General features: G+C 43.8%; 1 protein-coding gene across 2 annotated transcripts in view; it reads left to right on the plus strand.

Annotated features, from left to right (window-relative positions):
* The window catches only part of slc12a7b (solute carrier family 12 member 7b), a 405,364-nt gene that overhangs the window by 354,157 nt on the left and 24,540 nt on the right, over nt 1-26,667 (plus strand). For both annotated transcript variants that reach the window (XM_072509843.1, XM_072509844.1), the window contains exons 14-21: nt 21-119; nt 2,725-2,844; nt 2,966-3,070; nt 4,117-4,285; nt 6,998-7,193; nt 22,106-22,275; nt 23,930-24,061; nt 25,663-25,770. In XM_072509843.1, the coding sequence (XP_072365944.1) occupies nt 21-119; nt 2,725-2,844; nt 2,966-3,070; nt 4,117-4,285; nt 6,998-7,193; nt 22,106-22,275; nt 23,930-24,061; nt 25,663-25,770 (1,099 nt within the window). The remainder of the gene's footprint in view (nt 1-20; nt 120-2,724; nt 2,845-2,965; nt 3,071-4,116; nt 4,286-6,997; nt 7,194-22,105; nt 22,276-23,929; nt 24,062-25,662; nt 25,771-26,667) is intronic.

Here is a 26,667-nt window from a genome sequence, read left to right on the forward strand (position 1 = left end):
GTTGTTCTCCTCTCCCACAGGTTCTTCTTGATGTGTTACATGTTTGTGAACCTGGCATGCGCATTGCAAACACTTCTGAAGACACCCAATTGGAGGCCACGGTTTAAGTACTATCACTGGTACGGCAGAAGCACCAAGAAACAATCATTTGAAAGCTTCATTTAATTTGTCGCGTGCCTCAGCTTCAGTTGCTATTCGCAGCGCTATTTGAACAATTTTATTCTAGTGTGGAACCTCTTTAACATGCCCCTTGTTACGACCAGCCCCAGGTAAGGTTCCCCAAAAGCTTTTGATCTGCAAGCGACCCCCTCGATTCATCCCCGTCTGGCTTGGATGTGCTCCAAGCTGTGCAAAGCCGGGTCTTTATTCAACCCACCCTCTGCTGGTAGCAACACAGGGTTTCATCTAATGAGGTTCCCTTCCCCTCGCATACCTTTTCCTGACCCAATGGTTGTGTTTAAAAAGGAACCAATTTAACCAGGCTTTCTTGAGTTAAGATAGATTAACTTTATTAACTGCCAAAAAGATAAGGGGAAACGGTAAAACATATGCGTCCACATTCATGCGGATTAGAAGTTTGACTCCATTTGAAGTAAATATTTTAAAAATGTTAGACAGACATTCCTTGATTTGCGAGGAGTAAATATTGAGCATTGCGGCTGACACAGGTTGATTCCAGCAGTTGACTTCTGCTGGCGAAGAGTTGATTCTTTGGTTCAGGTGTTCTGCGGATTGACAGCGAGATTTCACTTCTTTTTCCAGCTGCGATCTTTCTGCTGGCTGATTGATTTCCACAGTCAAGGAGAGAGTTTTAGATGTTCCTGCAAATGAAGGCTATTTTGCAGGCCCCTGCCTCAGTTACTATAGCACCTCCAGTCTGGCGAACTCCCAGCTGCTTTTCTCAGAGCACGCACAAACGGACCGCCAAGACAGAACTGCCCCCCCTCCTCCCACCCCAGGTCTGCAGCGAGCAGGCTTTTAACCTCCTCCTATGTATGTTCCTGCTGGAGACCCAGGCTACACTTGTCTTGTCTGGGTAATTATACCCAGATGAGGTCATCATTATGTTTTTAATTTCCCAGATATGATAAATCAGTCTTTGGATGGCATTATAAGCACCTTGGTTGGAAGCAGAGTAGGGGTTCCATTTTTCCTTGGAAAAACACCCTGCAGCCATTCCTGTCAGTGGCTAGTCTACACTCTCAGCAATCTTTGGGGTCTGGGTCCATTTTAAAATGTGAAACTCAGGTTCTTTTTAAAAATCCTAGTTTTCTGTGTATAATTCCATGGTTTTTCCTCCATCTTCATAAACTACTTTACATAGGTCCCCTGTACACTAATTATAGAAAGCTGACTTGAGCTGCTTCTAGTATAATTCTTTGTGTGGCTAAGTCTCCTTGGAGCCAGGTTGGTTATAGCAGTAATAGCATAACTTGTAAGCATTGCATAATTGCCTCCTTGCACATGCTGCGGATCTCCAGTTGTATCATATTTCTACAGTATGCCGAGGCATATTTTTAATATATTTGCTGATTTTTTTTTTGAGCTACATGGTGAAATTGACCAGCACCTGTGTAGTTTGTAGTTCTGGCATGCACACGTGGCGATATTACGTGGTTCAGTATGCTTTTGGACTTAAGTGTTATCAGTGACGTTGGAGATTGAAGGACCTCATTCCATAGGCGCAATAGCCTCAAGAGCACATTCCTTAGCCATAAAATATAACGTACACAATCTTGGAAACTGGGAGGGGAGTTACTATGGGTGTGATACTCCTCCCAAATCTCTTTTTGTGGCATGTTTTTCAGGCAGTTTCCTGCCGGCAAGTTTCCCACCGCTATTCAATGACACTTAGTCAATTTTTGGGCCCTAGGGAGATTCTCACCGTTTCTTTAGAATTTATTTCAGCACTGGGAGCTGAACTCCAGAGTTTTGAAAGGGTGCCCCAATCTCCAAGTGATCGCGTCACCCCCCCACCCATCTCCAAGTGATCGCGTCACCCCCCCACCCATGGACACTATCTCCCCCACCCATGGACACTATCTCACACACCCCAAGTGAGGACACTCTGCTAAGGGGTCCCCCCTCTTCAGGCCCCCCCAAGCCCCTTTATAGCACCCTCCCCCTTCTAGGAGATCCACCTATCACCCCCTCCCACCCCCTAACCTCCTGGAGGCCCCTACTAACCTGCCCTGCACACCCCCATCGTTCAAATAATCCCTCCACCCTCGTTTCATGGCCATGGGCCCCTTGCCCCCTGACCCTTGGCAGTGCCACCCTAGCACTCAGGCACCCTTGCACTGCCACCCTGGCACCCAGGCAGTGCTCCTGTCTGTTTGTCAGTGCCAACGGGCACCTTGGCAATGCCCGATTGCACTTGCTGACCACTCAAGGGTCTCCAATGGCACAGGAGACCCCCCCACCCCCAGGTGCCGTTCCGCCTGGCACTGATCGGCAACCCGGCTGCAGCCTCACTGGGAGGCTGGAGAATCGGCAGAGGCCAGTGGATCCCGAGCAGGTAGGTCGTAAGTAGGTTTACTTTCACAAGCTTCATTCGGTCCCGCCATTTGGGGCAGAGTTCTGACTCTGACGTCTCGCGGGACACCGGTGAAACCCGCCCTACAACTCCAAACATATCCACTCTTGGCTCCAGCACAAGCGTAATTGACTAGAATGTGAAAATGTTCTGATTTTAATGCCTTACTGTAAGTAATTTACTTGCAGGACCTTGTCCTTCCTGGGGATGAGTTTATGTCTTGCCTTGATGTTCATCTGTTCCTGGTATTACGCACTGGTCGCCATGGTCATAGCAGGATGTATCTACAAGTACATTGAATATCGAGGGTAAGATGGCTGCTATCTTTCGTAGTCAAATACATTTTTATATGACCTCGTGAGTATTGCATGGTTTGTACCCATATTAGTATTTTTTTTGGGAAATCATTTTATTAATGTTTCTTTTCAGAGCTGAAAAAGAATGGGGCGATGGCATTAGGGGCCTGTCCCTGAATGCAGCTCGGTATGCTCTGCTGCGATTGGAGGATGGTCCGCCTCACACAAAGAACTGGAGGTAAATTCAGAACTGGAGTTTGCTAGTTGCAAATTCAGATCTGCAAAGCTGTTCAAATTTATTTTTCCAGAAAGGATCTTCCAAGTTGCGAGCGCAAAGCTAGGCGCCCTGCTTAATAGCAACATTTGCATCTGGAAGTGTTGGTCCATTTTCATTTTCTTGGTAACTTGTCTCTTATGCCCAACAGCTTGAGGGATGCGCAGCTGAAAATCAAAATCTTGTTGACTTGAGATCAGAACCAAGGGCACCATGTCCTGGGTTTCATGCAAAATAATACTCCCAGTGCTCTTTTGCAAGAGTGGGTTTTACCATCAAACACAACCGGAATGATTGGATTACTACTTTACCATGCAAAGCATTTGGAATGGAGATCTTTATATAATCTTATAGTAAATTTACAAAGAATTTGGAATCGATTGACAGGGCCCTTTTTCCCCAACATCCATGAAAATTGGACAACATCAGTAAATTTGAATAACCGTACAAACACTGTTTGTATAATGGAAATGCAGAATTTTGATAAACTGAGCACTGAACTAATCCGATGAGACTAGTACTCTGAAAATGAACATTCAAATGTGACATAGTGGACATAAATGTGATAGACTACAATGTTTTTGACTTTGAGATGATTAAGGTAAATTTGTATTTCGGTTCAGTCCAAGACAATCTTTATGAAAAGTAAGATAGTTGGTTAGAATTGGCTACTGGAGGTGTTGGCCTTGGTTACTGATGCAGAATGCCATCACAAGGTGTGGTGCATCTAATTTCCACAAGAGGTACACCGCTGCATGTACAAACCAAGCAGTGCCATCTAATTTTCTGGAGACTAGGTGTTGCCGTTTTCTTCCAGCGACGGGCGAGTTGAGGGGTAGCAAGGGAAAAATAAACGAACAGCCAGTCTTCTTGGTCTTTTGTGCATCCAGAGTTAGCTTTTTTAGCAGAAAAGAAAGACTATTTTGCAGATCACAAAATGGACTCTGCTTATTCATCTAACTTTTTTGCTTTTCCATTCCCCTTCCCTCTTTTGCTACCTCCCCCTTCAGACCCCAGCTGCTGATATTGCTGAATCTGGATGCCGAACAGAATGTGAAGCACCCTCGTCTCTTGTCGCTCACCACACAGCTCAAGGCTGGCAAGGGGTTGTCCATTGTTGGCTCAGTGTTGGAAGGGACGTTTCTGGAGAAGCACGGGGATGTTCAGAATGCTGAGCAGGTACTTGTCCAACCATAGACATGTTGGAAATGCAAGAAAACCTTTTTAAAAAAAAAAAAAAAATATTTCTTTAATTTGGAGTACCTAATTTTTTTCCATAAAGGGGCAATTTCGCATTGGCATTCCACCTATCCTGCACATCTTTGGGTTGTGGGGGTGAGACCCGTGCAGACATTAGGAGAATGTGCAAACTCCACATGGACAGTGACTTGGGGCCGGGATTGAACCCAGGTCCTCGGTGCCCTGAGGCAGCAGGGCTAACCACTGTGCCACCATGCCGCCCAAGTAAACCTTTTTAACGTCAGCTCCGGGTTGCAGTGTATTTTTGACCCAAGTTAACTATCTGACTGGAATTAGACCCAATTGTTTCCTGGACCCACCAGTGTACAGCCTAATTATCTGATGATTTCAAAAAAGGGCAGCCCGATGGCACAGTGATTAGCCCTGCTGCCTCACAACCGCCAGGGACCCAGGCTCATTTCCGGCCTTGGGTCACTGTCTGTGTGAAGTTTGTACGTTCTTCCCGTATCTGCGTGTGTTCCCTCCGGGTGCTCTGGTTTCCTCCCACAGTCCAAAGATGTGTGGGTTAGATGGATTGGCCATGCTAAATTGCCTCTTATTGTCCAAGGATGTGCAGGATAGTTTACCGGGTTACGGGGATAGAGCGGAGTGGACATGGGTAGAGTGCTCATTTGAAGGGTTGGTGCAATTCACATACCGCCGCAACCGGTCCACAGCAGACGCCAGCCATCTCCCTGGCCCTACACTCATCCCTAGAGCATCTCGACAACAAGGACTCCTATTTGTTGACTACAGCTCCACCTTGAACACCATAACCACAGCCAAGCTCATATCCAAAACCTAGGACTTGGCTCCTCACTCTGCAACTGGATCCTCGACTTTCTGATCCACAGACCACAATTAGTAAGAATAAATAACAACACCTCCTCCACAATACCGGGGCCCTGCAAGGCTGCATACTTAGCCCCCTACTATGCTCCCTATACACAGACTGCGTGGCAACATTTTGTTCCAACTCTGTCTACAAGTTTGCTGATGACATGACCATAGTGGGCCGGATCTCGAATAACGATGAGCCAGAATACAGGAGGGAGATAGAGAACCTAGTGGAGTGGTGTAGCAACAACAATCTCTCCCTCAATGCCAGCAAAACTAAAGAGCTGGTCATTGACTTCAGGAAGCAAAGTACTGTACACACCCTTGTCAGCATCAACGGGGCCGAGGTGGAGATGGTGAGCAGCTTCAACTCCTCGGGGTACACATCTCCAAAAATCTGTCCTGGTCCACCCACGTCGACACTACCCCCGAGAAAGCTCAACAGCATCTATACTTCCTCAGGAAACTAAGGAGATTCGGCATGTCCACATTAACTCTTACCAACTTTTACAGATGCACCATAGAAAGCATCCTATCTGGCTGCATCACAGCCTGGTATGGCAACTGCTCGGCCCAAGACCGCAAGAAACTTCAGAGAGTCGTGAACACAGCCCAGTCCATCACACAAACCTGCCTCCCATCCATTGACTCCATCTACACCTCCCGCTGCCTGGGGAAAGCGGGCAGCATAATCAAAGACCCCTCTCACCCGGCTGACTCACTCTTCCAACTTCTTCCATCGGGCAGGAGATACAGAAGTCTGAGAACACGCACAAACAGACTCAGAAACAGCTTCTTCCCTTTTGTTACCAGACTCCTAAATGACCCTCTTATGGACTGACCTCATTAATACTACACCCCCGTATGCTTCATCTGATGCCGGTGCTATGTTGTTACATTGTGTACCTTGTGTTGCCCTATTATGTATTTTCTTTTCTTTTCATGTACTTAATGATTTGTTGAGCTGCTCACAGAAAAATACTTTTCACTGTACCTTGGCACACGTGACAATAAACAAAATCCAAATCCAGACTCGATGAACCGAACGGCCTCCTGCACTGTAGGGATTCTATGGTTTTATGATTCTAAGACACAATTTCCATTGCAAATTAACCTTGGATAATGAGGGATATGCACTATATGGTAAGGCATATTCACTATCCAAAAGAATGGGTCAGAGTCTCTCGGGCGAGCCGTGAGCAATTTGAGGTTGGTATCTTCCACACCCAATGCCAACAGTTGTGTGTGATTATTTGGCATTAGGGTTAAGTGTTGAATTCACCATTCACTGTGGCAAAGCGTCTGTTGCACTGAGTTAGGCAGTGGCCACAATGTTTTATGTTATACACAAAGTCAAATAGTGGGGCGTTGCAACCACTGCAGTTTCTCAATAAGAGGGCATGGAAACCCCCCCCCCCCCCCCTTTTAGTTTTCCTTGCAGTTCAAGTATTAGATCTTAGTGGTTTGAGGGAGCAGGCAAAGTGCCTGCTTCCAACCTTTCACCCATGCGACCCTGCAACTAGCCTGGGATAATGGTCTGGCGGTTTCATTTCTCCTGCTCTTGGCCAGGGAAATTGCACCTTGGCATGCCTGAGATTTGGGAAGTTTGCAGAGTGAAAACGTAGCCCTTGCACCTCCGTTTTGCTGAGACCTGGTTTAGAACTGTGAAACTTGCCACCACCTTGACCCTATTAACATCCCCTGTACATTCCTGCATGCATGTGCCTGCACTCAACACCAGCGTAATGGATAGCCAAGTGGAGATGGTGACTCTGCACCCCCCCCCCCCCTTCATGTGTCCTGTTTTGTTTTCAGAACATCAAGTCGTTGATGGGGCTGGAGAAGACAAAAGGTTTCTGCCACGTGGTGGTGTCATCCAACCGGCGAGATGGAGTGTCCCACTTGACCCAGTCATCCGGCCTGGGCGGAATGAAACACAACACTGTTCTGGTGGCATGGCCAGAGTTATGGAGGCAATCGGATGGTCCAACCGGGTGGAAAAACTTTGTCGGTCAGTATCACATTGTTCAATTATTCACTGAATCTTCACGTGATTAGTCAACGAGGCACCAAGTCTAATTTCACGATTGATCTGTTATCATGGATGATCATAGAATCCCTACAGTGCAGAAGGAGGCCATTTGGCCCATTGCGTTTTCACCAGCCCTTGGAAAGAGCATCCTACCTAGCCATTTAAGCATTTTAGGAATCCATCAGGGCTCCAGTTCGACCTCCAGTTGAGGGTTGATCTGATCGAGATGCTTAAAATGATCAAGGGTTGTCGCCGAGAAAATGTTTTCTCCGGGGAATTCAAAACCAAAGGGCACAATCTTCAAATTAGAGCCAAGGTATAAGAGGGAGATCGGAAAGCATTTCATTGCACCAAGGGCTGTGGAAATCTGGCTGTGGTTGCTGGGGTCAACTTAAGATTTCCAAGACTAACATTCGTAGATTTAAAATTATTTTTTTAAAAGAGTCAGGGTAGCCAGGAATATGCTAGAAAGATGGGAAAGTGGAATTGAGGTACAGATCCGGTCTGATTGAATAGGGGAACAAGCTTGCTTAATGGTCTACTCCTATGTCTATGTAATAAGATTGAGGTGCTGAATGTCTTTCTTCTGTCCCTGTCTTTTGTTTTCAAGATTATAAAATCACTTTTCAAGTCGACTTGAAGTTGTGTAACCGTGTACACCATGGATCCATTCTCTCCAGCTTCCATCGTGTTTGCAAAGAACCGTTGATTAGGCCAAACACATTGTCAGTTTTTAAAAATCAATAACCTGGACTTAACCTGAGCCATGCCTTGGTTCCTTCACTATCCAGGCATCACCAAAGTCCAGCAAGTTATTTCCTCCCTGGTACTGATGTAACGTTCAGGACTGCGCATAACCCACCTCAGTTGTTTTGAATGTGCGCCATGTGGTTCTGACTTTCTGTCGAACTGTCGGTAGTCAGTCCCTGATTCTGGAAAGTGCACCCAGACACACTTTAAAAGTTAATTCTCGGGGTGTTGTCACTTGTTGCCCATTCCTTCTTGCCCTTGGGGACCCGGTGATGGGCCTTCTTGAACCCTACGGTCCATGTGATGAATGTCCTCCAATGTTGTGTTTAGGAGTGAGCTCCATCACTTTGGGCAATGCTGAAGGAACAACAAATCTGCCAAATCCAAATGGTGTGTGTGACTTGCGAGGTGATGACATTCAACTCCGCGAGCTGCTTTGTGGGGGACAAGAATTTGTGGAGTGTTGCTGAAGAAGCCTTCACAAGTTGCTGCAGCGCGTCTTGTCGATAGTGCGCCCTGTAGTCACAGTGCACCAGTGATGGAGGGAATGGACGTTTAAGCCAGTAGTTAGACTACCGATGAAGCAGAATGCTTTGTCCTGATCAACCAAATAATCATTCTGACAATATTTTACCAGTCATACACCCAGTTAATTTAGGACATTATTATCATTTTTCTGAAGAGAATTAGAAAATTACCTGAAGAGAGAATCTGAAGGACTATGGGAAAAGGTCTGGAATGGGACTAGATTAATTGCTCTACCAGAGAGTCTCGTCCAGCCATGATGTGTTCAATGGCCCTCTTCTGTACTACAAACATTCAATTATTATTGCTATTCCATTTAGATAAAATGTGCCTCAATATAAACATCACAGTCTACATGTTGGAGATTAATAAACACAAGTACGAATTACTTGCTGTTAATCCAGATCGTCCTTTAAATTGTGAAACTCTTCTAAGCATCTCGGGCATGTATTTTTTTATGGAGGATTAACAATTTGAAACCTTAAGTGCCGTAAATAGAAACAAAACACACTCTTCTAGTGTAGTGTGAGTTGTCAATAATTCAGAGACATTCTTTGTGTGGTCCTTGATGAAATGGGCACCTTTTCTGGATCTCTGCATTCCTATCAGCAAACAGCAGGTGGCGCTCACAGCTCACTTTTTTTTTAATGTAATGCAGTGTTCTTCAAACTTTTTTCCGGGGACCCATTTTTACCAAGCGGCCAACCTTCGGGACCCAACCCGGCTGACCTTCGCGACCCACGCCGGCCGACCTTCGCGACCCATGCCAGCCGACCTGCGCGACCCACCATTTTCTCTTACCTTGTTTGCTGCTGACAAAAATGGAGGAAATGGTTTTGGGTCCCTTTGGCCCTCGTACACGCTCCTCCAATGGAACCTGTTGAATGAAGGCGAAGCCTTCCGGTGTCGGAAAGTATGGAGTCTCCATCTGTCCAAAGTTCTGCATTTTTGTCCTGTAAAAGTTTATCAAATAAAACCCCCCTGAACTTGTAAATAAAAATAAAATGAATAAAATAAATAAACCCCCCCCGAACTTGTAAAACAAAAGCTGCGACTGTTTTAAAAAAAAAAGCGGCAGCACTGCGCATGCGTGCCCGATCATCGGAGCGTATGCGCAGTACGGCCTCATTTGTTTTACATGTTCGTGGCCATTTTGAAGGCCGCTTGCAGCTGGCATTATTAACAGCCGGCTGTTGCGCACAGATTTGTATGATCGGGAGCGCCGCGACGGATGGCTCCGTGACCCGCCCGCGACCCACCCGCAGGTCGCGCCCCCCGAGTTTGACGATGCGTGATGTAATGTGTGATTATCGCTCTCTCCAGTTGCTCTGTCTGGACCTGTAGACTTAATTACCTGCAAAGACTTGCATTCAAAGTATCGTATTGCATCTTTGACTTTGCCTATATATGGGTGTTTCTGGAACCCACCTCTTCATTCACCTGAGGAAGGAGCAGTGCTCCGGAAGCTAGTGATTTGAAACAAACCTGTTGGACTTTAGCCTGGTGTTGTAAGACTCCTTACTGTTTTCAAATGTAGGAAGAACCAGTACAGGACCTGCAGTTGTGAGTGTAAGAAAGAAAGGACCTGGAGTAGACCACTTGGCCCGTCGAACCCGATCCGCCATTCAACAAAATTATAATGGATCTCCCCAAATACCCCTTAATATCCTCCAATCATATTGACCTCGTCTTGAGTCTGCTCAATGACCGAGAACCATGGAAGCTCAGAGATCGAGAATACCAAAGACACTCAACCCTTGAGTGAAGAAATGCCTCCTCATCTCAGTTCTAAATGACCAGCCCTTTATTCTGACCCATGGTCTTGATGCCCCAGTCGCACATCTCACCCTGTCAAGTCGCTTAGCAATTTAGTGCATTTCAATTAACTCGCCTTGCACTTAGACTCCAAGTGTAGAGGCCTAGTCTATTCAACCCTCATAGGACAATCTCCTCATTCCAGGAGTCAGTCTAGTGAGCCTTTGTGCTCATCCTGTAGGGTGGGTTTCCTTTCTTGGGTAAGGAGACGAAAACTGCGCACAGTACTCCCAGTGTGGCCTCACCAATGCCCTACATAGAAGTGTAGTTAGACATATTTACTCTTGCACCCAGGGGTGGATTCGCAATGAAACAACATTGTGCTCTGTCATGGGTCCCCCAAAAGCAGGGGGGGGCTGGGGGTCCCAAAATGCAGACTGATCGAATTCCTTCACAGCCATTCAACCATAGAACTCCTACAGTGCAAAGGGGACCCTGCGTGTGTGTGCGCGCGCACGTGTGTGCGGCGGAGCCCGTATGTATCCAAACTCTTTCAGGAATGAGCCAATCTTGACAGCAACCTCCACCTGGGGAACGGCCACCTGGCATTGTGATGCACCTGACTACCGTAGGTTTTCAAGTGGCAGCGTTGTCACAGTTGGATGTGGCGTGCAGCGGTGCGCCACCAGCCTATTGGGAGAGAGAAACACATTCCGCAGATAAATCTCTTGCCCTAGAACTGAGGCAAGGCCAAGTTAGTCCATTTAAAGCCTGCATTTCCTCAGAAAGAACATTGTACTCTTTTCAATTAATGTCCTTTATTTCTTTGTGTGATCGCAAGCAGGAGTGAATCGGGCAATTGCCTCAATTATAGAATCTCAGCACCAGCGTTGTCACCTCTTTAGGCTTCCCAACCTAATAAATATTTTATAGGGATCAGGACTTGGGTCACATAAAGCCAGATTCTCAAGAGTATGGAGGTTTTTTTTTAGACCCCCAGATAGTTTTGTCAATCATTTCATTTGTTCTATTTGAAATACTTAAAATTAGCTATATATATTATTAAACTAAGATAATTGGTCAGAAATTGGGGCGTATTATCTTATTCAATAGATAGCGAGGAAGGGAAAAGATAGTGTAAGGGGGCAGAAAAGAATTTCTTCACTCAGCATGTTGGGAAGAAATGGAAGTAACTGCAGAATTTCATGGCACAGATGAAAACTGTTCAGGCAATCATTACCTGCACAGCTCTCTGAAAGAGCTATCCACTCGGTGTCATCGAGGACTACGGCATGGAGAAGGCCCATTGCGTCTGCGCCAGTCATACACAACCACTTAATCCCATTTTGCAGCACTTGACTTTTTTTAAATGTTAACATTTTTTTTAAATTTCAGATATGATGGAGTCTATTCCTGCCACTGTTTCTGGTGGGAACATTCCGTGTCCTAACAGCTCCTCAATTCCCATCTATAATCATTATGTCATCAAATTTTATTTAGTTGGGAAACTTATTGCTGCCGATAACTTGCTGTACCTGATGCAAGAATGGATTTAATTTTCAGTTATAAAAAAGGTTTTAAAATGTACATTGGGGTGTGCTGGTTGATGGAAATACGTTATCGATCAGGAAATTGAAGTTATTTCCATAAGTAGTAAATAGCCGGGAAAATAAAATATTTCACCATCTACTAAGCATTGGCAAGATTGCTTGTACAGGTATCTGATATAGTTGAAGTTAACTAAAGCCACAATTGAATGCCCAAAACTCATTGGAAAAAACAACCGGTCAGGTGGTATTCCCATGATAAAAGGTTTATGAGGTCTGTTTGTGGTCAGAAAATCCTCATAGGCCTTTTAAAGGATTTTGCTTGTTGTTTAGGATTGATTAGTAAGCTATGGCTGAAATATTTTGTATTCGTTTTCACAATTGAAAGTTATACAGCAGTAGGTACAAATGTTTTAGATATTGACTCCCTGAATATAAATGTATAAATGGCCTTAGATTGGTTTGAGGCACTGAAGATTGATCAAATTTCTAGACCTGATAGCATTTAATCTCAAGTGCTGGAGAATATCAGAGGGATATTATATGAGCCATTAATTTAGATGCCTAATAGTTCTTTGAGATCTGGATTAGTTTGAATTGACTGAAGAACGAGCTTGATGCATGAATGCTTGCACACGTGTGCCAAGCCCCATTCAATAATATCTACATGGCTGGTCTGCATCTTAACTCTACCTGGATTTGTTCCATATCCTGTAAGTAAAGTTTTCTGCAATTTATGCATTTAATAGGCTTGAATTACATAACCAAACTGTTTGCATTTTGAATTGCTATCTATGCTAAAGACTAATGATTCAAGGTTCAATATAAAATGCCAGTCGGCATTGATATTTTTCACTTAAAAAGCATAGTCGCTGACGTTTGGAGACTCAAATGATTAATACATAGGAAAACAACATAATGGAATATTGAGAAGTTATATGGTCCTTGAACTGCTGCACCTCAAAATGTCCCACTACTCAACCGGTGGTGATGGAGTTGGGGGAGTGAGTGGATTCCCTGGTGGGATTCCCCAGAGAAAATATTTTCTCAGCAGTTTAACCCCTGATCATTTTAAGCATATCGATCCGATCATCCCTAAGCTCAAGAACAAACTGGAGTCAAAGAACAAAGGAAGTACAGCAAAGGTACAGGCACTTTGGCCCTCCAAGCCTGTGCTGATCATGATGCCCTAACTAAAAACAAAACCTTACTCGGTCTCATCCCTCTATTTCCTCCCCATCCATATGCCTCTTAAATGTTGCTAATGTGCCGGCTTCCACCATATCTTCTGCCAACGCATTCCAGGCACCCACTACACTCTGCATGAAAAACTTACCCTGCACATCTCCCTTAAACTTTCCCCCTCTCACCTTGAACCTGTGCTCCCTTGTAATTGACACTTCCACCCTTGGAAAAAGTCTCTGACTATCCACCCTCTGCCTCTCATAATTTTGTAGACCTCGATCAGGTCTTCCCTCAGCCTTCGTCTTTCCAGTGAAAACAATCATAGTTTATTCAACCTCTTCTCATCGCCAACATCCTTGAGACCAGGCAACATCCTGGTGAACCTTCTTTGCACTCTCTCCAAAGCTTCCACCTTCTTCTGATAATGTGATGACCAGAACTGCACGCAATACCTCAAATGTGGCCGAACTTGATTTCCCAACTCCTGCACTCGATGCACTGGCTGATGAAGGCAAGCATGCCATATGCCTTCTTAATCACCTTGGCCACTTGGGTTGCCACTTTTGGGGAACTGTGGACCTGCATGCCCAGCACCCTCTGTATCTTAATGTTCCTCGGATTCTGCCATTTACAGTATAATTCATATCTAGATTTGATCCTCCAATTGCATCACCTCACATTTGTCCTGATGAAACTCCATCTGCCATTTCTGTGCCCAAGTCTCCAATCAATCTATATGCTGTTGTATCCTCTGACCATCCTCGGCACTATTAGCAACTCCGCCAATCTTTGTGTCATCTGCACGTTGCTAATTCTAAGAATGCATAAGAATTCAGTTGTGTTGATGGTGTGAATCATATTGCCTCATATTGTATAATAGCCTCTTGTGTGGTACCTTAGCAAATGCCGTTTGAAAATCCAAATACACTACATTTACTAGTTACCTCTGAGCCATCCTACTAGTTACTTCCTCATGAACACCCAACAGATTTTTCAAATAAAATTTCCCTTTTAGATATCTATGCTGCTTAATGTTTCTCTGAAGTGCTTCCATCACCATGTCCCTTATAATTGTTTCTAGCATTGTGTCAATTACTGCTCTTTTAGTTTCCTGTTTTGTGTCTCTTCCTTTTCTTAAACAGCAGGTTTATGTTTGCTAATTTCCAGGCCTTAGAAACTCATTTAGGCTCTAAGGAACGATGGAAAATCAGCACCAATGCATCCACTACCTCTACAGCTTTCTCTTTTAAAATCCCAGGATGCAGGTCATCAGGTCCTGGGGATTTGTCACCACATAGTATTGGAGATATTCATGGGATTATTTCTTTACATACGCTGACTGCTTTAGGTTACTCATTCTTGCTAAACCCTTGGTTTCTGATTATTTCTGGGATGTTTTTGGTGTTTTCACCCTGAGGACCGATGCAGAGCATTTGTTTAATATCTTCCATTTCCTTATGCCCTGTTATAATTTTAACCTGTCTGTCTCTAAATGGGTACAAGTTTACGTTCATTAATCTCTTCCTATTTACTTGCCGATGTAAACTTCAATCATCTCTTTTTGTGCCGCTTCCTAGTCTACTCTTAATCTCTTTTCTCTTTCTTTTCAATTTATTTGGTCCTCCTGTGCTGAATTCTAAACCCCTCCACAATTCTTATGCTTACAGCTATTTTGACAAATGATTCGGTACTTCCTTTGCTTGAACACCAGCTTTAACTCCTCACCATCCATGGTTGGATCAATTATTTGTGCCTGAAAGAAATGTTGATTTGTTGCAAATTATATATTCTTTAAATGCTAACCATTGCTTGCCTACTGTCATTTATTTTGAGTAGTTATCCAATCTATCATTGTAAACATGCTTCTCTTCCTCAGGTTTGCTTTGTTCAGACTTAAGACCCTACTTTTCGACTTCACTAAATGACTTTCAAACTTAATATAAGAAGCTATCATGTTATGACCACTTCTCATGCAGGTCTCTTTGTCACAAGGTTGCTAGTTAACCCTTTTTCACTGCACTATACTAGATTCAAAATAGTCTGTCCTTTGGCTGGTTTCTGAACATACTGATCTCGGAAAGTATCTTGTGCATATTCCATGAATTCACACTCTACACTATTACTTCAAATTAGGTTTGCTCACTCTGTATGAAAATTAAACCGCCCCATGTTTACTGTATTACCTTTTTATGTGCACCTCTAATTTTCTGATTTATACTCTGTCCTACACTACAACTGCCATTAGGGGCTATAAACAAATCCCACCAATGGTTTCTGCCACTTGCTATTTCTTAGCTCCATCCAAACTAATACTGCTTTGTCTGATCCAAGATCCTTTCTCTCCACTGTTTATTTTATCCATTTTATATCAAGATGACCCCCCCCCCTCCCCCACTCCTTGTCTACTTTGCATATCTCTTCAAAAAGCTAAATATCCTGGAATATTTAGCTCCCAACATTGATTATCTTGTAAACTCTTACAAATGTGTGCAATTGCTGTTAGATCAAACCTGTTTATTAATCTGTTAATTCACCTGGAACAATGTGTCCAGGTCATTCTTGCCCCTCTTTGAAACCATGGAATGTCTTCAGCTAGGACTCCAGTCCAAGAACTCTGAGGCAAAATTCCTAAAGCTGCAGATGTTTACTGCACATATGATTATCCAAAATTAAAATTGTTGTAAGGCCTTGGTTACAGTTCATTAGGCCTAAAGAAGTCTTCAACTGTATACATAGGTTATCTGTAAGTCTTTTACTATTAGAACTATTTACAAATATACAGTAAAGGGTACAAGCTATGAGCTTGTACCCTTCATGCCTGTGGTTCTTCCTAACGCCACACCGATCCGGGAATGGGTCATGTGCTCTCTTACATTACTGTGTGTGTGGGGGGGGGGGGGGGGGGGGATTAATTTACTCAGTCCCACATTAACCTTGTATGTGCCAGACCCTTAACCTCCTCACAAGTCTTTCTCCAACATATTTTCAGTGATTATAGTTTACCTTATGTCTTTCATTGTTATTACAATCAGCCTGGTATATTGTTATTACATTATCACTACCCCATCTTCTCCTCCCCCCCCCCCCCCCCCCCCTCAACTCCTAAAATTCAAAGTTTCAGATGGTCTGGAGGCCTTACAACCCTTCCATATCTCACCCACGCTGTTGTCAGACGAATGAGTAGCCTCTATTGCTCCTGGTTCTTTCTATAGATTTGGAGCTTGTTCTAGAGTCTCGGTATATTTTTTCATCCTTTTATTTTCGTGTTGAACCTCATTTGGTCGGTTCAACTGTTGTGCTAGTTGGTGGTTGTTATTCAAACTCATTTCTTGTGGGCTAGACTAACGTTGTGCTTGTCTGCTTATTGCTTCTTTCTCCTCTTTGTTCATCCCGTGGTCATTGCGATGTATCTGGGAGGTCATGGCGATGTATATGGAACGTCATGTTTCAACAATAGAACCTTCGTTCCCACTTGTTCACCAATTGTAGCCACATTTTTGATTACTTTCTTCTTTTCCAGTTGTTTTCCGAGCTTGTGGGTCTTTTCATTCAGCTCCACAACTATTCTGGTAAGTTGAGTTATCTGCAGAAACTTCACCTGGGCATTCCGTTTTTTCCGGAATGTTTCTTGCATGGTCACTGCCTGCTGTTTAGACTCTCAATTCATTCGTTAGACCCTTGATGTTTTTCTTAGAATTGTCCTTATCTGCTTTTAAAGTCTGTATTTGCTCTTCCATACTCTGCATCTCATCCATCCTGCTGTTTGGACTGGATTAGAGTTCAACAATTCCATCAATTCCGACACCATTCAAGCAACTATTCTGATTCGTTTTCAATTTTTTTGCATGTTACAGGCACTGTTCCCGCTGTTCATTCAAAACCTCCAATGCTTGAAATTGCTCAAGTTTCAATTGAAGTGCTATCTTTGTGGAATCTGCTTCGACAATCCTTTGAGCATTTCAAGTCTTCTGTCAAGTTACCTCCTCCTTGTGAGGACCACTCCAGTGTTCTCAACAGTTCTCGATTTTGCTTAAAAACTCATCCTTCGTCCGTGAAAGTTGATTTCTCTACAGGTATCAGTTTTCCTACAGCAGAGGATAATTCATCTGTGCTATCTTCACGCTCACATTCTGTAATTGCATTTCTGCCGATTGTTTCGAAGCTCTTCACACTCTTTTTGTGAGAAGCTCTGCTTGCCCTTGACATTCTAGGTTCTTGAATTTCATACATATCTTTTTTCCCCCCAAGATTTGTTCCAAATGTCCACCCATTTTCTTCAATCTCTCTCTTGTGCCTCTGGTCTTCCTCCTGGAATGTAGAACACTCCTGAATCTTCTCTGCCAACTGCTTCTCCAATTCCTTCAAAGTGACAAATTAATTTTGCTTCACTTTGTAATTTTCCAGAGGAACATACTTTGACCTGAGGGATCTTTTTGGCATGTGGAGATCCTTTAGCAGGTTTTCCTTTTCTTTGTAGAGCGCAATTACTTATCTTCTAATTTAAGAGTCTCAAGTTTGTTCTGCTGTTCAAGGTATTCCTGTTGAAAGGTTAGGTACTGTTTTTGAATTTGATCTTGAAGGCAAATTGGCTGTTCTTTAACTGTTCAGTTCTTGACTTCTCACTCTGAGCTTCAGTGTATTGCTTTATCACTACTGATAGTTCCAATGCAGCTTTTTCTAAAGTAACATTCAACTACTTTTTAACACCCTTGATTTTCTAAGCGCATGAATTGGTTCTTCAAAGAATCTTTCAAGACCGCAACGTATTTGAGTACATTTTCTGCCTGCTGTTGTGCGTGGCCGCACAACTGGTTGCATTTCACCAACTCCTGTTTGATTTGCCAACCATGGAATTGAGGGTTGTTGTTTCCTCCTGGTACCTTTGTGATGCCTCAGAAATGCTTGTTCAGATTGCAGTTTGCTTCATATAGTTTATCATGAGTTTTCAAAGGTATATAACCAGCTTGCAGTTTGTTTCAACTCTTTCAATACAACTTTGATATTACTTCTGTTTTTTCTTGCTCCACCTGCAGCAGGGCTTTGTCCTGGTCATTCATTACCAGCTGCCACCTACTATTACAGTTCAGGAAATGTGTTGGAATTCCAAAAAGTTATACCTTTGGGAATTATGGCAAGTTCCCTGCCCCTCTGGTACGTTTGTGTGATTTGCTTGGGTTTTGTCTTCCTCTCGTGAACTTTACAGAGGGTTTTCTATCCCTATTTTGAAGTTGTGTGCGCTTCACAACTTGAAGATGAAAATATCAAAAGCTTTTAATATTTCATTGAAGCTGGCTGAGGACTCATCAGTGCACTGCATTAGGATTACTTCCTCAATGAATTCGCCAAACACGTATAAAAAGGTATTAATCTGGATTTTTTTCAATTTTCTACTTCAACCAGATTTACTCTGATAATTCAAAAGCTCATTTCTCCAGGATGCCCAAATTTGTGATTGAACTGGGCCTTGGATAAATACAAAATGACTTTGAAATGTGGAAATCATCTTTTTTTTTTTAATACCCAATTCATTTTTTCCAATTAAGGGGCAATTTAGTTTGGCCAATCAACCCACCCTGCACATCTTTGGGTTGTTGGGGGAAACCCACACAAACACAGGGAGAATGTGCAAACTCCACACGGACAGTGACCCAGAGCCGGGATCGAACTTGGGACCTTGGCACCGTGATGTCCACTGCACCACCGTGCTGCGCACCGAAGTGTGGAATTCTGATCCATGGTCTAGGACCTGCTTTAAGAGCTTATTGTATTAAAAGGTAGCAATCCCTTTGGCGATAGAGATTTTCGACACTTGCTGGTTTTGATGGGCTCCGTTTCAATGGCAATGACGCTCACCTTGAATTTAGTTTTAAAATATGGCTGCCTGAAATCCTTGCAGAATCTGCTGACTCTGCACTCTGAGGGCAGCATGGTGGCGCAGTGGTTAGCACTGTTGCCTCACGGCGCCAAAGTCCCAGGTTCGATCCAGGCTCTGGGTCACTGTCCGTGTGGAGTTTGCACATTCTCCGTGTTCGTGTGGGTTTCGTCCCCACAACCCAAAGATGTGAAGGGTAGGTCGATTGGCCATGCTAAATTGGCCCTTAATTAGAAAAAATGAATTGGGTACTCTAAATTTATTTTAAAAAAGATTCTGCACTTTGAAGCTCGACTTCCAAAGGAGATTCAGCTGAGTCTTCTGCAGCAGTCAGGAACCTTAAATCTCTGCCTTAGGCTCAGGAGTTTGCAGAATGCTTTTGTTCAGCGTTTTGTTTTTAAAAATTTGAACCCTTTGAATTCTAGCTTTTGCTGGCCTCTTACCGAGTTCAACAGGCGCAATGTTCCCAAAATATTTAATTAACTGTTTCTCTTTTTTTTTTTAACTTTCTGATGTGTTTGGATGCCACATGTTCAGGCTCTGACTTGGGGATCACGTTTTAGCTATTGGTTTCTTTTAAACTGCACATTTGACACCAAGTTACTTTGATGATTTCTCAGGACTTGTTGCAGCCTGGAATTTTAAACGATTTAGATCACCCTGAGAAAAATATCAGCCTTGATTGAATGACGGAACAGACTCGATGGGCTGAGTGGCCTAATTCTGCTCTTTTGTCTATGGTTCTGTTGACTCTGCACTCTGAAGCCGGACTTCCAAAGGAGATTCAATTGAACCTTCTGCTGCAGTCAGGAATTTTAATTCTCTGCCTTAAGCTTCCAAGCCTTTCTTTGGAGCATTTTTGTAGCAATTATACTTCTGTGCCTCTGCTTCTGGAGCTTCTTTCCAAGTCAGAATGCTTTGTTGAATTTTTCCTCTGTCTTCCAGCATTTTGGTTTGTCTCTGCATGTTGGGGAGGGTTTGTGATTGTTCCATGAATTGCCACCATGTTGTGAGGTGCTGGTTATAGTTTGTTAGTTCTGAAGAAGTCACAGAGTCATATGTAGGTTAACTGTAAGTCTTCATTAACCATCAGAACTATTTACAAAGATAAGGGGTACAAGTTGGGAATCGTCTCCATGTTTACGTCCGCATGCGGCTCTATCCAACATCTCACTGATCCAGGGTGTGGGTCATGTGCTCTCGTGTGGGCAGTGTGCTTCACTGTATGGGCAATACTATGCTCAGACCCACATTAACTCTATATGTGCCAGACTCTTCTATTATAGAATGCTCTCCACAAACTTCAACATACTGCAGTTATGACATGCTATTTGCCCGGCCATATCAAGCTAACGTTATTCATTTATTTGATTAGCTAATTAATTGATTTAAAAAAAAAATTAAATGAATTGATTGTTTTTTCTATTTACCTAATTAATTACTTAAAAGTAATAGCAAATTACAGCATCCTCACTTAGCAACAAAACAGTGCCAGCTACTGGAGGTTTAAAAACAAAAAGAATTTTAAAAAACCAGTATATCCACGTCAACCGCTTTGCATCAAATTCCTGACTCTAGCACTCTTTCAAGAAACTCTCAACTCTGTGATCACTGTGCTCCACACTCTAGTGAATACTGTTCACTTATACAGCATTTATGACTTACTCCCAGGTTAAAACTGTTTTTAACAACTATTTAGTCAACCACTTTCAGTTCATGAACAGTTAACCCATCCTGACTGTTTCTGTTAATTCTGTATCAAAACTAGCTGATCATTTCTTTTACACACTTAAGTGTCATGTGAGAGTACCTTTAAGAAATGGGTGTTTAAGAAATGTACCTTTAAGAAATGGAACTGCTCATGTTACTGGAGTGATGTCCGAGTGTGAGTGGAACTGAGCTGTACTTCTGCTTTTTAGTTTCAGTTTGAGAAAAAGCTTGGGTGTGTCTGTGTTTTTCAGTGAGCTGCATCTGAAGGTTAAACAAAGAGCTGTACGTTGATCTCTGCCATCCAATGGATCACTTGGTGATCCCAGAATTGTAAAAGGTCTCAGTATTGAATGTAAACCTAATGTGCTCCTGTTTGAAGGTTTGTTGTCTTTTGGATGTTAAAAGGACAGCTTACAGGGTTACTTAGTGTTGTAGTCTTTGGGGTTGTATTTAAATTAATGGTTGCTTAGATGTTCACTGTTTGTTTTAAAAAAGGTTAACTTGCGTTCATAGAATAAACATTGTTTTGATTTTTAAAAAGACTTTCCCATTTCTGCTGTACCACACCTGTTGAGTGGGCCGTGTGCTCCCCATACCACAATCTATTAAAAGTTGTGGGTCAGGTGAACTCCATGGTACACTCTGGGGTTCTCTAAACTCTGGCCCATAACATAAGTCAAATTCTAAATGTTAAACTAAATTGATGACTTTCTTCTCCAGTTAAGAGATTTTGATTTTTGTTTTAGAAATTGGATAAATAAGGTGATGTGACAGCATATAACCATGATGGAGAACACGGACGTGGATATTGACTGCACTACACTCCTCCACGTGCTAGCTGTTGATGGATGAGGGAGTGATTGCTGATCATGGATAAGGGAATCACTGCCATCATCCATGAGGCATTGTACTTGGTGCATTTTAATCCTTCTTTGCTCTGGCCTGACTGTCTTGGCATCAGTACCATTCTACACGGCAGCTCCGCTTCCCGGCTGGGACTGGGGATTTAATTTGGCTCGGGTGACTCAGTGCTACATTCTGCTGATCCGTTCATGGAGTTGGGAGTGGGTTCTCAGGGAGCAGTATGTTTCAGTGGATCTCGTATTTGCTCAAAAGGAGCCAGTCCTCCCTTTGAGAGGGAGAAGTCCGAGTTGCAAGCTGTTTCTTTATGTGGACAATACAGGCAAGGGCAGTATTTGTTGCCCATCCCTAATTGTCCTTGAACTGAGTGGGTTGCGAGATGAGAGTCAATCACATTGCCATTGGTCTGGTGTCACATGGTGGCAGATTTCCATCCCCAAAGGACATTCATCAGCCAGATGGGTTTTTGCGACAATCGATGATCGTTTCATGGACATCATTACTGAGCCGAGCTTTATAATTCCAGATTTATTAATTGAATTCAAACTCCGCCAACTGCTCTGCTGGGATTCAAACCCATGTTGGCAGAGCACCAGCCTAGGCCTCTTGAGTTACTAGCCCAGTGACATTACCACTTCACCACCGTCTCCCCCTGTCGTTAATGTACTGACTCTGTCCCATTACAGACATGGTACGTGAAACGACAGCTGCTCACCAGGCGCTGCTGGTGACCAAGAACATAGATTCCTTCCCGACAAACCAGGAGCGTTTCGCCGGAGGCACCATAGATGTCTGGTGGATTGTCCACGATGGGGGATTACTGATGTTGCTGCCATTCCTCCTCAGCCAACACAAGGTAAACCTGCCACACATTTAAAGAGGATACAATCACGACGACTGGAATTCTAACCCCTTGCTTCAAGTGCTACAAATGCAGACTTAGTCATCCATGCCTTTGGCACCTCTAGATTTGACACTTCTGATGCCAGTCTCCCATCTTGCACCCTTTGTAAACTTCAAATCTGTCTTGTCCGCATTTAATCTCGCACAATTACCATTTAACCATCAGTCCTGTGCTCATTTGTTTACATTGCCTTTGGTCTGGCAATTCCTGGACTTTAAATTGCCCTTGTTCAATTTTTAAAAAAATTTGGCGTACCCAGTTCATTTTTTCCAATTAAGGGCCAATCCACCTACTTTGCACATCTTTGGTTTGTGGGGGCGAAGCCCACGCAAACACGGGGAGAATGTGCAAACTCCACACGGACAGTGACCCAGAGCCTGGATCGAACCTGGGACCTCGGCGCCATGAGGCAGCAGGGCCACTGCGCCACCATGCTGCCCTTTCAAAACACTCCATGGCCTAGCAACCCTTTATAATCGCTGTGAACTCCTCCTTCGGCCTTATAAATGTTTGCAGTCCAATTCTGGCACCGTGTGTATTCCAAATTTCCTTCGCACCTCTATTGACAGCCCTGCCAAGAGCTGCCTAGGCCCCATGCGCTGGAATTCCCTCTTTAAATCTCTTCACCTCTGTCCTCTCTAGGATGCTTCTTGGGTTACCCAAAATGCTGCCGCCCATATTTTAACTTGCACCAAGTCCCATGCTCATTAAAGCCTTGTTTCAAAATCCCACCATGGCCTTGCTGCTCCCATCCCTGTAAACGTCTGCAGCTCCAACACCCTCTGATATCTGTGGTCCTCTAACCCTGGCCTTTGAGCATCCCAAACGTTAATTACTCCGCTATTGGTGGCCGCGTCTTCAGTTGCCAAGGCCTCACATTCTGGAATATCTTCCCTAAACCTCTACCTTACATTCCGCTTTAGAAACGCTCCTTAAACCTGTCTCTTCAACCAAGCTTCTGATCATGGAATCAGTACAGAAGGAGGCTATTTGACCCATCGAGTCTGCACCGACCCTCTGAACGATCAACCTACTTAGACCCTATTCCCGTAATCCCACCTAACCGGCACATCTTTGGACAGTAAGGGGCTGGTTTAGCACACTGGGCTAAACAGCTGGCTTGTAATGCAGAGCAAGGCAGCAGCGCGGGTTCAATTCCCATACCAGCCTCCTCGATCAGGCGCTGAAATGTGGCGACTAGCGGCTTTTCACAGTAACTTCATTGAAGCCTACTTGTGACAATAAGTGATTATTATTATTATTATAATTTAGCATGCCCAATCCACACAACCTGCACATCTTTGGACTGTGGGAGGAAACCAGAACACTTGGAGGAAACCCACGCAGACACAGGGAGAACGTGCAAACTCCACACAGACAGTCGCACAAGGCCGGAATTGAACGTGGGTCCCTGGAATTGTGAGGCAGCAATGCTAACCACTGTGCCACCATCATCTTCCCTATTACCTACTTGTGTGTCCCAGTGTTAGATTTAGTCTGATTACGGTGTCTGAAGCAACTGGGAACATTTTACAAGGTTAAAGGTGCTAAATAAATGCAGGTTGCTGTTTGATCATTGGGGTGGCTTATTTTGGATGTATTGCAGGTTTGGAAGAAGTGCAAGATGCGCATCTTCACCGTCGCCCAGATAGATGACAACAGCATCCAGATGAAGAAGGACTTGCACCTGTTCTTGTACCAACTCCGCCTTGATGCCGAGGTAGAGGTAGTGGAAATGGTAAGCACTGCCTAGCCATTACAGAATGGAAACAAAAGTCGCCCACCCATGGGAGCAATCATTTGCTCCAGTGGCTAATGAAAACAGGTTTGGGGGCTGAATGGCATGTTCATGATCCTACATTCCTATGGTTCCCCCCTTTTTATGATGCAAGCCAAATTGAGTTGGGGACATTGAGTGAACTTCACAACAGGTCTGGCCTGTGGAGTTTACCCATCCTACATTTGTTTTATTTATACGATCATGTTGGGTGATGGCAAACCTTGAAGCATCAATTTACATTAATCGGGGCACCAGCCAACAGAAAGGGGGCAAAATTGTCTGGCTGCAATCTTAAGCCTGAAAGGACGTTGGTGGGTGCTAACCATGTCCAAACTGGGATCCCTGAGGCGGACTCCAAATTGAACTTTTTTGCCTCATTTAAATAATCCGGGTAAACTGCCAGCTCCTGTCTCGCCTCCAAAGATACACCCAACCAGTAAATCAAAGTTTTAAAAACTCTTCTATGCTGGCCGCTGACTGATGCTTAACCAGTTTTGATGAGGTGGTCTAAAATGGTGTTTCGAGGGGGCCCTCATTTGCATTTTCTGTTTCCGGTGCCTGGTGGGGATGCCTGAAAAATTACCTGACTTAATTTCAAGTGAAACTTTTTTTTTTTGCCCTTTGCGTTGCAGGATGTTAGTTACTGCAAGTTGACAAAAACGTGGCCTTTACACCAGAGGAGGAGTGGGCCATTCAGTCACTTGAGCATGCTCCTCCATTCCTTTTGTCATGGCTGATCTGTGGCTCGATTTCATTTATTGCCTTTGCATCTTAACCCTTGATACTTTTACGTAATAAAAACCTCCTTCAAGTCTTCAGTTGACACAGCTTCCGCATCTGTTTGGAAGAGAGAGTTCCAGATTGTCACTAAACTTTGTGATAGGTGTCATAGAGTTTTACAGCAACGCAAGAGGCCATTCGGCTCATCATGACTGCGCAGGCCATCAAGCACCTATCTTTTATATTCCGATTTTCCAGCACTTGGTCTGTCGGTGTGTGCGATAGCGTTTCAAGTGCTCATCTGAACGCTTCTTAAATGTTGTGCTTTCCTGTCATCACCCCCTAAAGATTTGGCTCTAACTTTTTAAAAATAAATTTAGAGTGCCCAATTATTGTTTTCCAATTAAGGGGCAATTTAGCATGGCCATTTCACCTACCCTGCACATATTGGGTTGTGGGGGTGGAACCCACGCACACACGGGGTGAATGTGCAAACTGTAAATGCATAGTGACCAGGGCTGGGATCGAATCTGGGTCCTCGGTGCCGTGAGGCAGCAGTGCTAACCACTGCATCACCGTGCCGCCAGCTCTAACTTTTTAGGCTTTGTTCCTTTGCTATGGACTCTCCCACCAGAGGGAATAGTTTCTCTCTATCTAACCATCAAATATTTTTTATAATTTTAATGATTCCTGAATCTTTTGAACCTAGGTTATGTAACGATTTTCATCATTTCATGTACCACGAATAAATTTAAGTTCCTGAGCTAAGGCCAGCACATAGGGTGTTTGCTATTTACTCTTTGGGGTTTTATTTGCCCCTGTTTGTTTTAAATTACCAGCTGGACAATGATATTTCAGCCTTCACATATGAGCGGACTTTGGTGATGGAGCAGAGATCACAGATGCTGAAACAGATGCAGCTCTCAAAAAATGAAAGAGAACGAGAGGTGAGTGTGATTTGGCTGCAACTCTGCTCATTACTGCCCAAAAAATGCATATTATTCTACTTGCAAAGAGTTTATCCATACCAGATCCTGTTCACTGTGCTGAAATGAGCTAAGTGTTAAACAGAATTTGTTTGCAGGTTCATAACATCTGTTTCTTACGTCTCTTATGTGTTAATTTTATAATGCTGTGCGCAGCTCTTACTTTTACTATAAATGGTGCACGGACATTTTTAAATGTTGGTCATGCTGCATCAGACTGAAAATTATAGAAATGAGAGCATATAGAGATTCTAGAAAGCAACCCTAGTGGGTTATTGCTGAAATGGCCATGCTGACTAACCCCAAACGGTTTCTGCCCAGAGGAGACATGTGATAATTAATCAACACAACAAATGATGGCTGGGAGCAAACTAGGCAATTGTTTGATGTCATGAGGTGGGAGTTTGGCCAATGTTTTTGGTGAGGCTGGGGTAACCACTCTTAATCATAGATTCTGTGAGCTGGTCTGGTCTGAAGAATTTGCTGGCTAATGACAATTTAGTTAGAAACAATGCTTTGGGTTGGTAAACTTGGCTAACCCTACACTGGGATGAACAAATGGGCACGTGTAGGTTGAAAAGCTGGTCGGGTGCAAGTCATCCCAAATTTAGGCCGACTTCTCGCGGTCAATTGCTAGGATAATAAGGAGAACCCCTAGCCCCTCCATCTCTTTGAGTATTGCCACGGGACTTTAGACCATGGAAGAGGGGAGCTCATTGTTTCATTTGAAAGATGACCCAAACCCCCTCAGTATTGCAGGTGCCAGGTGAGATCATGTGCTGGAATCTTCAACGGCAAGAGCTCCACCAAGGCTAGCGGATCAAATCAGATCACTGTGTTTACAGTGCTGGTAGCATA

This window comes from Scyliorhinus torazame, chromosome 6 (assembly GCF_047496885.1).
Source record: "Scyliorhinus torazame isolate Kashiwa2021f chromosome 6, sScyTor2.1, whole genome shotgun sequence".
NCBI classification, from domain to species: domain Eukaryota; kingdom Metazoa; phylum Chordata; class Chondrichthyes; order Carcharhiniformes; family Scyliorhinidae; genus Scyliorhinus; species Scyliorhinus torazame.